General features: G+C 39.9%; 1 protein-coding gene across 1 annotated transcript in view; it reads right to left on the bottom strand.

Moving 5' to 3' along the window:
- Positions 1-2,929: 2,929 nt before the first annotated feature.
- Positions 2,930-12,199, bottom strand: part of PLCH1 (phospholipase C eta 1) — a 97,024-nt gene continuing 87,754 nt past the window's right edge. Inside the window, exons 23-24 of the mRNA XM_026057790.1 lie at positions 9,347-9,707; positions 2,930-6,173 (exon numbers count right to left, since the gene is read on the bottom strand). Coding sequence (XP_025913575.1) covers positions 4,069-6,173; positions 9,347-9,707 — 2,466 coding nt within the window. The 3' untranslated portion in view covers positions 2,930-4,068. The remainder of the gene's footprint in view (positions 6,174-9,346; positions 9,708-12,199) is intronic.

The following is a 12,199-nucleotide window of genomic DNA, read 5'->3' as shown; positions in this document are numbered from 1 at the left end:
CTGAGATCTCAAGCATCTTTGACATCTACTTAGAGAACGGTTCCTAATTCTGTGAAGATCTTAACCACAAACTTAACAGTAAACATGGAAATAGCCCCAGCAGCTTCTGGAATTAGACATAGGTTCTAACCTGGTATTAAAAGAGAAACTGGCTTACAGCACTGTGCTTGGACTGGAACCTACGCCACCTGGCAGGAAAACAGACCGCAGGGCACTCTTGGGGAATATTCTTCACTTCCCTGTTTTGCAAGGGTAATATGGACTCAACTCTTCTGGGTCTCAAGTTCTTCCTTCCAAAGTTCAAATCCTCTCTGTTTCTAGTGAATTAAAAAAGAGATGGTCAAATGGTCATTCTGTAAAGCTGCCTGGTGAACTTGCTTTAATAGAAAAAAAAAAAAATTAATCCAGATGCATTAAAATTGCAAAAAAGTACCATTGACTTTTACAGTATTTTATGTTTTTTACTTGTCTTTTTTATTCTATAATTATGAACATAAAAGCAAGAAGTAATATCTCTTTTGCTTAGATCCTTCTCTAATTCAAAAATTTTAAATAGAATGCTTGCTTCCAATCTTTAAAATACTCTACCACATCTTCAAGCTTCTCTACACAGAGGCAGCTGGTAACACAGGCATCTTAATGCTCCCATGCTCACAATTCGTGATTTCCTGCATGCTTCATGCATTGAAGACGTACATATATTTAAGAACCCAAACCAATTTCTGACTTCAAACTATCAGAATTAAGGTTTTGTAGACTGAAAAGTTCTTTTACAGCATCACCTTTGCACATAGATCTAAAACAGTCTTTGTCAGTTTTCCCTGTCCAGGCCCACAAACTGCACTGGAGATTATTCAAGAACAGAAGTCAACGGCAGTTGACATAAGTGCTCTTCACCTTCTCACCTGCACTAGATAACAAGATCTTTGAACACTGAGTATTCCCATCCAAGATCTTAAAACTCAGCATATTCTACCACTAACAGCTTGTGGCACACACTGATCCTATACCACTAAAACGGAAGCAACGCAAGCAAAATGCCATTTGAATCTCTCGGCGGGACTTCAGTGAGATAGAAAAATCACTAAGCCAGATCTTCCTTTGGCCTGAAAATTTTGCCAGAAGACAGTTTCACTACTCAAATGTCACACTTCCACACAAAGAGCAGTCCCCCTCTGAACTGTGCCTTCCCCTCAATTTTGGATATTATTAGATTATTAAATGAGACCACTGTAATTATCTATTCTGACCTCCTGTACCTGCCATACAATTTGTCTAAATTAATTTCCATTAAAACTAGAAACATCCTTTAAGTATAAAGCCTAGATAGCTTTCTCATGGCCTGTGATGGAGATTCTACCGCTTGCTTAATTACAAGGCACTTTTAACGGCAGTTATTTCTAAAGAATTTCTAGGTTCTACTAACACAAATAAATGTACCTGGATGCAGTGCGAGCATCTATGACATGCAGCATTCAGCAGAGCAGATCACAGCCTCTGCACATTCAGTCTCGTGCCTCGAAACCCTCTCTAGCTACTGCAGTCAACACGCAAGCTACAGACTGGGAGTCGAAGGTTGAAAGCATCCATTTCCCAGGAGATACTAGCCTAAATTCTGCCACCGCGAGGCACAGAGCTTCCAAACTTTCCTAAAGATAGAAAAGGTTTGGATCACTCCTTCCAAATGTATCACAAGCGTTAAGCTAGAAATTCAGACCCAAAGTTTAAATGGGTGAAGCCAGTGTCTGGTTCCGTTCCTCCATGAAAAAGTGCTTTTTAGTTAGAAAATAGACTGTTCTCTCCCAAATGATCAAAACAGCAGACAGCTGCATCTGTGAGAGCCTTATTGAAACAAGACTCCTGTTTTTACTACATAACGCAGTTCTGAAAGCTTCTTGGGAAGAAACTGCAATAAAGAATGGCATTGACCTACCGGGCCATCACACAAGTGGACGTTTTTAATGCCAGATAGCACTATGCGAAAAACTACTGACTTAGATACCTCCCCAGCCTACCAACATTCATACTGGCTTGGGTCCAGCGCCAGTGCATCGCTCTTTGTCTCCAGCTAGTCCCTGTGCCCGGAGCTGCACGGTGTCATGCAGACACCCCAGACCACGGGGGACATGGAGGAGGAACTCTGTATGGCCAGGTGCCCATACACCACTGAGTATTTCCTTTCTATTGACTTCACAGAACTGGATCGTTACAAGTCTTCACTGTAGCCTGCTTCCCCAATGGCCTGGCAGCTGAGCCAGGATTAGCCCATGACTGTGCTACAAATGCTAACAGAGACCAGCAAAAGCAGCAGCAGTGCACTGAGCAGAGGTGCCCGGGGCTGCCACTGGGCAGCAACGTGCAATAGCAGTTACAGAAGATGCTACTGGATATCATCTCTTCCTATATATTACCTGTGCTTGTAATATATGCATTGATTTGTTTTCCTCTAAGTTGGAGATAACTGAACAACTTTTTTTTGTATAATCTTTTTCTGAAATTGACCATAAATGACATAAATTTAACAAAAAAATGCATTTCTGTCATCTAAACTTCAGGCTGAAAACAGCAAAGGTTCTAGAAAGTATTCTGGTTCAGGAAAATTCTTTCCTGAAGGGAAGGAAGAAAAGCAGTAAATATACTTGTGTCATTTCTAACTGGCAATGCACAGGCAGTTACAGAGATAGTCACTAAACATGGCTTCTTATGCAGAAAAGAAAAAGACCTCAGCTGCAAATTTCTAGTTAAGAACCACAATCATCACTTGCAATGAGAGAATTTTTCCCTTTCTAAAGGTTTATTGCAAGCTAATGACAAGACAGATGTCTGCAATCACTGAGTACTGTTAATTCAACTGTAATTGCATTTGCTATAGATTCAGTAAACATGTAGCCAGGTGCTTAAAAATCTATTTTAATGATATCTCCAAGAATAACAATACTCTGCATTACAAAAGAAAGAGGTAAAAGGTACATGTCTTTTACATATAAGAAAAAACTTACTCACAGTGAAGGCAAAGCATACCTTAAAACCAAAATAAAGCTATGTTGCTCCCTACAGGGAAGCCTCGGGTATTTTTGAGATTACTCACTCATTTTACTTTTAATATTCATAGAAAAAGATGTGAAGATGAACAGCCAAAGTAGTTACCGCTACCATGTCAGCTTTAAATATTCCACTGACTGTCAACAATTTAGCAGTAAAATTACAAATATACAGAAAACAACTCTGCTACTGTATTGAAGCTACAAACACAACCAATAGCAAAAATACATAAGAAAATGTGCAGCAATTAAGTGTTTTCCATTCATAAATGTAGAATTACTCCCACATTTCTTTTCATTCCAGTCTGTCCCGAAATGAATGTTCAACATGTTGACAAAAAAAGGACAACTATCATTATACTCCATAAAGTGGGTGGAAGACAAACCTACACATTACTTACAAATTTAGACTAACCCTAATTCTACAAGTTGCTTGCTGTAGAATCATAGTTCATACATGGAAACATGTAAAACTAACAGTTTAGCACAAGTCAGACTGAACACAATTATACTAACGGTCTCATTCTGAGAACACTGCCTGTGGGGCAGAACGAGTCCTAGCTCAGCAGTGAAACTACCAAGAACAGACAGCGCTATGCTTAGCAGAACTTGCAAGACAAAGGTCAAAGTGATCACTAAAAATTTTTCTCCGAACAGTAGGACTTTGGGAAAACAGAAAAATACTATTGCATTCATTGCAATGTTCTGCTCTTGAGCACTGATGTGCTTGACTGAAAAAAGGACATGCATCACAAATACAAAATGCTACAAATGCTTACTGCATGCAAATAATCCCCAGACTAGTTCACTTTACAATTTCTAAGTTAAAGGAATACATACATAAGAACGGAGCACAGTTTCTATTTACATAAGCTTTGACAGGAAAGAGCACACTAAATCATTACCGAATCACTAGCATAAAATTGTATTTCTAAATAATTTAAATTCTCAAAACAGTATTTCTTGCTAAAAATCCTTCATTTCAATGAAATAGTTTGTAAACATTGAAGATATACATTTATACAATCTACAGTCTCAGCAGGAAATATATTTCTGGCTTATCATCGCTATTGGGTTCCAGCTGCAGAACAGAATCATGTGTACACAACTGGTCACCACACCTATAGTGCAGAGCAGCACACACACCCTCTGGTATTCCTCGGCCTTCCACATCTTCCCCAGCAAATCCGTTCAGGTACCTGGCTATGTAGGAGCCCGTCGAATGCCTGTTGATAGTGTGAGGAGATGCTGAAGGCTTATTCCGAAGAACGACCCCTGCTATGCTACTTGCATTAGAAAACTTTTGCTTGCTGGCTTCCTGTCTCTCCTTGGCACGACTGGCTATATTCCGTACTCTGCTCTGGCTTCTGGACGACAGTTTTCTGACCAGCGCCTTTGGGCAGTCATCAATCTGCCTGGAATATAGTGTTTGACAGCTGTCATCCTGGTCCAGGGATACCAATTTCCTCAGCTGTTCTGTCAGAGCATCTGTAGAATGTGGTCTCATATTCTTCATAGCAGCAAGTTTCTTGTCTCTCATGCCAGATGTGATAAAGCTTCTACTTATGTACTGATACTTACTTTCAAAATTGCAGGAAATATCCTCTGATGTCAAGTCACCAAGACTCTTGGATTTGCAAGGGCTAGTCTGTCTGATGGCTGCAGAAGGTGGGAAAGGCAAAGCATTCTGCAGTCCAGGCGAGTGTACCTTAAGTTGGGATCCCTGGGAGGTACACATTTCATCTTTTTGCATATCTGAAGTCTGATGATAATGATGTAAAAAGCCAACATTTCCATATGTTGGGAAGGGGAACTGACACCTTGCAGTCCTGAAGTTATTTGAACAATCCAGGGCAGCAACACAGAGCTCCTCAACAGCTGTGTTATTCCCAGAGCTCCTCTCACCACTGTGTCCGGGGTCCTGCTTTTGCCTTAGTTTCAAAGGGGAAGCCATCTGGCTCATGTCTTCTCTTTTGTATTCGCATGCAGTTACCAGCAGATCTTGAGAATCCCCATCTACTTCTACTAGACTGCTGCTTTCTGAATTTTCACAAGTGGGAGGGTCAACTAGCGTATCCTCAAAGATGAGGCTATCAGAAGCAAAAGAACTGGCAGATTCAAGGGCTTCCCAACTTGTTCCACATTTTGTTTTGGGATTTGCATTTAGCAAAGAGAGAGGTGAAGTACAAGCAGAACAAGGCAAGTTATTTTCTATACTGTCTAACTTTTTTGTGCAAACTAATTCACTGTGGGTATTACTTTCAGAAGTTGGTGTAAGAGATGCCTCATGGATAATCGTGTACACAGAAAACTCAGTAGTCTCAGGGCTGGAGAACACAGTAGTATCTGGAGTTGAGAATAAAGGGGATTTGATGGATCTTATGGTAGTCAAGTTGCTCTTACATGGAGTGTTAACATCTGCAGTAAGCATAGGTGGATGTGCAGACATCACACTGAAGGTCTGGCTGCTAGCTCCATGGAGACTTGAGACCACAGTGAGATTAGTTTGGTCATCTGTGACATCAAACTGTCCAATCAGTGCCGAGACAGAGCTATCCATCTCACTCTCATTCATTAAAGAAACTTCATCTATAAGACGAGAAATGTCGCTGTCTTGCATGGTTGAAGTGGAGTGTAAACCAGGAACATCAGAGCAGATGGTAGAAGAAATATCTGTCAATGAAAAAGCTGCTGCGGTGCTTTCCTTGATGATGTCATATTTATGATTTTCAATATCCTCTACTTTCTGAGAAAGGGAAGTTCCCACCAGTGTTACTTTCTCCTCCTTAGATTCTTTTGTGTCATCTTCCCTTTTATGGTTCGCACAATTTTTGTCTTGCGTTTTTTCTGTGACAAGTTCAAAACCAGAGTCCTGTATTAGAGGGACAGTTTCACCAGAGAGATGATTTTCCTGATGCCCTGTGAGGTGATTTCTTTCAGCTACCCCACCTGCAAAAACTACATGTTTTTCCTGTAGGGGTGGTATTAGAGAAGAGTCAACTTTAGTCTCTGTCTGGGGATTCTCCTTTTTGAAGACAGATGCCAAATCTGAAGTAGTTGCATTTTTCTCAGAATGTGTAAAACCAGATTCTTTCAAGTTTGTTTCCTTCTCAGTTGTAGCATCACTGTTGGCTAAATTAAATAAGAAACATATTAGTTGCACTCAATATTTTGTGTTGTGTTTATTAACAAGTATTTTGTCCTTAGACAGACAAATGGAGAATGCAAAATTAGGTACAGTTGTGACAGAACTTAATTATGGGGTTGTGCAGGTTTAATACAAATTATCTGAGTGGTATGAATAAATGGGAAAATACAGCTGCAGGCACTTCACTGAAGCTTCCTTTGAATGTCTATTACATCAAGCACATGATGTAATATTTGTTGCAAATAATGTTAATGAGGTACCATACCATAGTTTGCATGTGATATTACCTTCAGTTGTGTTCCTATTCAGATTTGTACTATAAAGAAGCATGGCAATAAAGACAGAACAAAACAGCTCTGTTAAAAAGCATAATACTTTGAAACAAGATGCATGCTTAAAAGACCTCTGAGTAAAAAGCATCAAGTAGATGGACCCCAGACATATTGTTCTTTGCATACAGTTATGTAAATTGTTACAGTTCAGAGATTTAATTTTTGATCTTCTACCAACATACTGCATTCATATGAGAAGATTTTGAATTCCATGAAAAATATATATTAGATACATTTTCTCCTCCAAATCATATTACTGCTCTTTATATGTCAAATCCTAGCTCCATGACTCACTCCTCGCTTTGGTAGGTAATTAACACCTTTTTAATTAAGCAAGGACCAAAGAGGTAAATTTGACATAAGGTATACTGTTTCTAACATTCACTAGGAATCAGGTACCCTAGAAAGGAAAAAGAGAAGCCTGGATCATTCACAAACAGTGCATGAGAATCCCCTGGCACAGTAAGAGTTATTTTTAATGAACATGGCATGCAGGGCTGATCTCCAAATTATGAAAAAGAAAAGTTCCTCAAGCTTTCCAGTGCAACTACAGTGGATTTACACAGCTCCTACGTAAGAATGGAACAGATACAAATTTGATTTGTAGATTCCTTTCTACAGAGAACAGAGGAGGAAATGGAAGGCACATTTCCCACTTGGTGTAATTCCAGTTAATACACTAGATAAATTTAGTCATAGCATTAGCAACAGCCAGCCCTCTTCATTCTTCACTGCACCCTGCCATAAAGAACGCATCCTCCGACTAGTTCCTCCCTCGAGGGGAAGTCTCCTCCCAGTCTGAAATATTTGGGCTTAATTTACTTCCTGAAAATATCCAAGCCTATTCCTTTACGGCACAAGGCTGTGCCACATCTTTTCTCATCCTGATTCAAGATAAGTACTTCCACAGAAAAGGGCCCAGGTTGCTTTCCTCTGTGTCCACCGTTAAGCCATACCCCCGAAGCACAGAGAAGGGAGAAGGTCTCTCGAGGAGAGAAGAGGCCTGTTCGGAATTTCACCTTCTTCACTTCTCATTTCTTTGTGTCTAAGGTGGCCAGTCCTTCTCTGGATGGGTTATGGAGCAAGCTCTACCTATACCAGCTCGAACAGACTGATTCTAGTATTCTCACATTTAGAAGGTGCAAAATTTATTTCCTGAGGTAGCTTTTTACATCATGTCACCAGGGCCTGTGTTTTTTGCAAAGGGTTTTCTGCTATCACAGTGAATACTTGTGACCTCCAGAAAAGGGTGGAAATTTCTTCTAAATGAATTTTCTGCATTTGTTTATAGCATCTTTAGGAAGAAATCTGTCATAAACAATCACATCTGTTGCTAAGAATGTCTGAGCTGCATCAGCTTCACAGGCTTTTGGGGAGAAAATCTTTGAATTTCAAATACAGCATTCTCAGCGTTAACTTCCATTACTAGGAATATCCTTTTTCCTGTCTATAGTTTCTTTTCAGGGTGGTAGAAATATTTTTGTTAATTTTGCTTGATGTTTCTCCTAAGCAACTTTTAAATGGTGATGTCCAGATAATCTGTTCCTTCAAAGCCCCAAATACGGGCAAGCAGAGCAAAGATGGCTTACCAACCCATTCTTCTCTGTGCCAGGACAGCATTGCAACTATTTGACTTTCAGGTGGCTGCTACGGTTAGCAAAAGCTACTGCTCCAACAGCTGAGACTATCTAGAGCGGAGCAACGCTTCAGCCCCCCTGTACTCCTGTCCAAGACAAGAGCTCTGTGTGCTCTCTTCACTGTGTCAAGGACAGACGGGCAGCTCTTCTGGCTGCCCTGCACTAGCTGAGGAAGAGCCCTGTGGGGACAAACTCTGGAAACTTCGTGCTGTCAGAATCAAACAGAATCAAAGGATCTGGCCAAGCCCTCAGTCTCACGGGAACAGCTTGTGTGAGCACACACACTCTTCCTCCGCAAAAAAAAACAAAAACAAACAAGCAAGAAAAGCAAGGTCGAACCAGCCAGCCGGCCAAACAAAAAAAACTAACCACCACCACCACCAGCCTGGATGCTCTAGACTCAGGATAGAGACAAAAGGTCTAATGAATTATAGCCATGATATGCAAAGCTTCCTAGACTTATTTAAATACGCCAGTAAATCAGATATTAGGCAGGTCATCGTAACACAATGCAACTTTGCTGTAGTCATGGGAATGACTACAAAGTATTGGATTTCCAAACCCAGACTAGTGCTGCTAAAGACACTTAGAAAAAAGTTATTTTAAGAATTGTTTTGTGTATAAAAAATACAAGACTAAGATTTTATCCTAACACATGCTTTCCCTATAATCAAGGTTATTTAATCTGATTACTTTAAAAGGACAAAGTCAAGACTGCTAGATACAAAGTTTGACCTACTTTTGCCCCTTTTACCTCTGTTTGCAAAGTCTGTGTTAGCCTTTACAAACACTGCTTCCAAAACATATGCTGCATGCTTTTCTCCCCCTTAAAAAGGAGGGGAAAAAACACACAATGCCAATAGCAATGTTTTCATGAGTCAATGGACAGTAACAAACCAGAGATTGGTGAAGGGTAGTTGAAAGTTGTTCTTAAATCATGAAAAGAAGCTTGACAAATGTCCTTTTTATAGCACTTCCAGAAATTACTATTATTATTCCTGAACTTTCTGGGGGTTCAATTCTCAAGCAGTTTGAGGTGATTTAGAAATGCATGCAAGCTGTTAAAATACTACAGTCTAAAGCATGACATTTTACCCAGCAACTACTTGCACATAGGGGCTGCGGAACCAAGCCTTTTAATATATTATTTCAACTTGCTACCAAAAAGTAATTTTGGAAGTATTTTACCAGATGCATTTTCTTTTCCTCTGGCATCTTGAACAGTTTCACCTTCTGCGCATGGCAATCCTACAAGAAGATACTTGTCCACTGGCATAGAAGCAGGACGTGCTTGCAAACTCCGTGTTGTACGCCTTATAACTCCTTCTTTGTCTTTCAGGTCTGTTGGTTCAGATGCACTGTCTTTAATTTCAATAGCTTCCAGAACACCCATTTTACTCTTCTTTCTACCTTTTGCTGGTGCACTGGCCGTGCGCCGGAGAATTCGATCGCCAATAGATCGCTTCCGTACGTAGTGCCCGCTGTTTTCAGCAGAATTGTGCTTAGGGTTCTTGTTAAACAACCCTCTGAGTCCTATCAGCTGCTTATTCTGAAAGGACAAGAATAACTAGTTTCAAGTGAGTTCAGACTATTATATAAAGAATGCAATGAAAAGGGCTGCTTTCAAAAAATTTATGAATGAAGACGACAAAATTAAAATGCAGCAAAGCCAAAATTCACACCAAGCAATTCACATCTACTCTGACCAAGGAACTATCAGCATAGGTCTCCATGAATTCATGCATGTCTATGTTTCTCCTCATTAGGATGGCAGCCTGCCACTATTACAAGGGAGGTTTTCTAGAAGCCTCCTAATCAGAGATGACAGGACTTAAGAAGTGTACTGCAGTGACAGGCTACACATTAACTTGGAACTTTATGCATGGGCTTCATCAAAGCGATATCCAAATGTTTAAGAGCCTGAATGAAAAATGATGTAGCTTGGTAGTTACAGGTCATGCGATTAGGAACCATTTGAAAATCTGTGCCCAGCAAGTGCAAAGCGCATGCTAATGAAGTCTACCTTTGTGGCTCCTAGAAAGTGCAATATTGTGTAACTGGGATTGAGGATTAAAGGGCTCCACTGAAAGGGAAAAAAATGCAAATATGTTTGGCTAATGTTTTCAAGACTGTGATACAAGCAGTAAGGTAAAAGAACATCAGCTGTAATTATAAACCTGTAGAGCAAATCACTTAAAACTATTTATTAGTCTTATGTTAGCCTCTTTCAAAGAAACTTGACCTGAAATCCTCATCTACAAGGATGCAAATGTACATTCAGCCTTTGTTTATAACTTGGAAACACAGTAATATAGCGCATCATTAAATCCAGCATTAGATGAATGGACTAAATTATACAAAAAAGATCAGATCTCACTGGATCTTTTCTCATTTTTTCTGCTGTCATCATCATTCATCTTTAATATGAAGCTACTCAGCTTTCTTGACTATATTTCTTCTTTGAAGAGCACGTGAGGCAAGACCAACAGCCATACAGGCTCTTACAGACTATCACCAAAATGGTATGTGATTTCACACGTCCCCAGACACATACTGCAAATGTATATATTGCAAATGTATTCCAAAGCATTTACTACTACTTTTCTTTTAACATGGATGTAGTAATGATGAAATCTACGTTGAATACGAAACGCTTCTCTCTGTGTACAGAACACATATGGGCCAGGCATGGTCAGTGCCACTCCCTCCAACTCCTAGCCACTGTCCTTCCTCCCTGGCCAGAGGCAAGAGCAGACAGAATACATTGAAACACCGGTCCTTGCGCTGAGACGAGGATGCCAACATGAGAAAGACATCTCAGTGGTTTACATTACCATCACTAGACCACTCAGTGATCTAATGGGATCAGCGAGGATAAGCATAGCAGTGTTGAGTGAGGATCTGGACTGCACTGAATCTCAGCCCCTAGGCTTCATCTGTGCTTGTTTTCTCTCTGTCCCACTGAACTTCTCTTGGGTGCTCATAGTGCTGCAATTCCACATATAGAAACAACCAGAGTGCTCCAGAGCAGACAAAAAGCTGGTGGCCAGGGCTAGTTTTGACAAGACATTCTCTGCCTCCACTTTCAGAATGGAGAAAGACTGAGACTAACCATTCCCTTCACCTATGCTCTTAAAAAAGTTTGGTGTTTTTTTTTTTTTTTTTAAATCACTACACAGGTCCATTTTAATTTAGCAGACTGTTGAACTGGATTAACTTCTCTGTGCTGGTTATCTCTATTGATCTCTTGTAAACTTTCATGAAAGCAGTTAAAGCAGAAATACAGAGGAAAAGGCACAGTGCTTTTGTTTTAAAACTTTTATAAAAGTTTTAAAATTAATAATCTTGCAGAATAGTGGCAACACTACACGTACTATAACCTGAAAGATTTAAAACAAATTAGCAGTTAAAAATAACTTGTCAAATACCAGGTCCTGGTGCAGTTACAGCTCTCAACAGTTATTTCTGAAGTAAAATTAGTTAAAAATTAAGCCTATAGGAATGTACTTTATCTAGATGTGAAATAACTATTAGGTGGCAACAGTAAGAACCATTCATAAGTATGCATGCTAAGACTAGTGCAAGAGAGTGTTATGCTTTGAAGTTGATCACCTGCCAGGAAGAAAAGCAAAACAAATAAAAAAACCAAACATACTTTACAGGCTATATCTTTCTGCTTATAGAACACACTAACAGATGTGTCTGCACTGGGATTACAGTGTCTCAGAGAGAGACAAATGTTCTACTGGACATGGGTGCACTGTTTGACGCATGCCCTGGCTCAGTGTTCCTCAGAAAAAAAACACCATAAGGAATGGTAGTTTGCTTCCCTGAGCATGGTGATGCCTAGCAGTGTAGGCACGTATCTGTTATATAGGTAATAGTGTAAATAGGGACATCAAGTTCAGGGCAACAGAGAATAAGACATTATGCCTTTCCATTGCTGTATGTTTTGAATAATTTGTTTACACTTTAGTACTGATCAATGCCAGAGAAAGTTAGGCACTGCTGACCCGGTCTACAAAATGCCATGTACCTAAA

Source organism: Apteryx rowi, unplaced genomic scaffold (assembly GCF_003343035.1).
Source record: "Apteryx rowi isolate R43461 unplaced genomic scaffold, aptRow1 scaffold_140, whole genome shotgun sequence".
NCBI lineage: Eukaryota > Metazoa > Chordata > Aves > Apterygiformes > Apterygidae > Apteryx > Apteryx rowi.
Note: the sequence above shows the minus strand (reverse complement) of the source record. Positions and strands in the feature narration are given on the sequence as shown.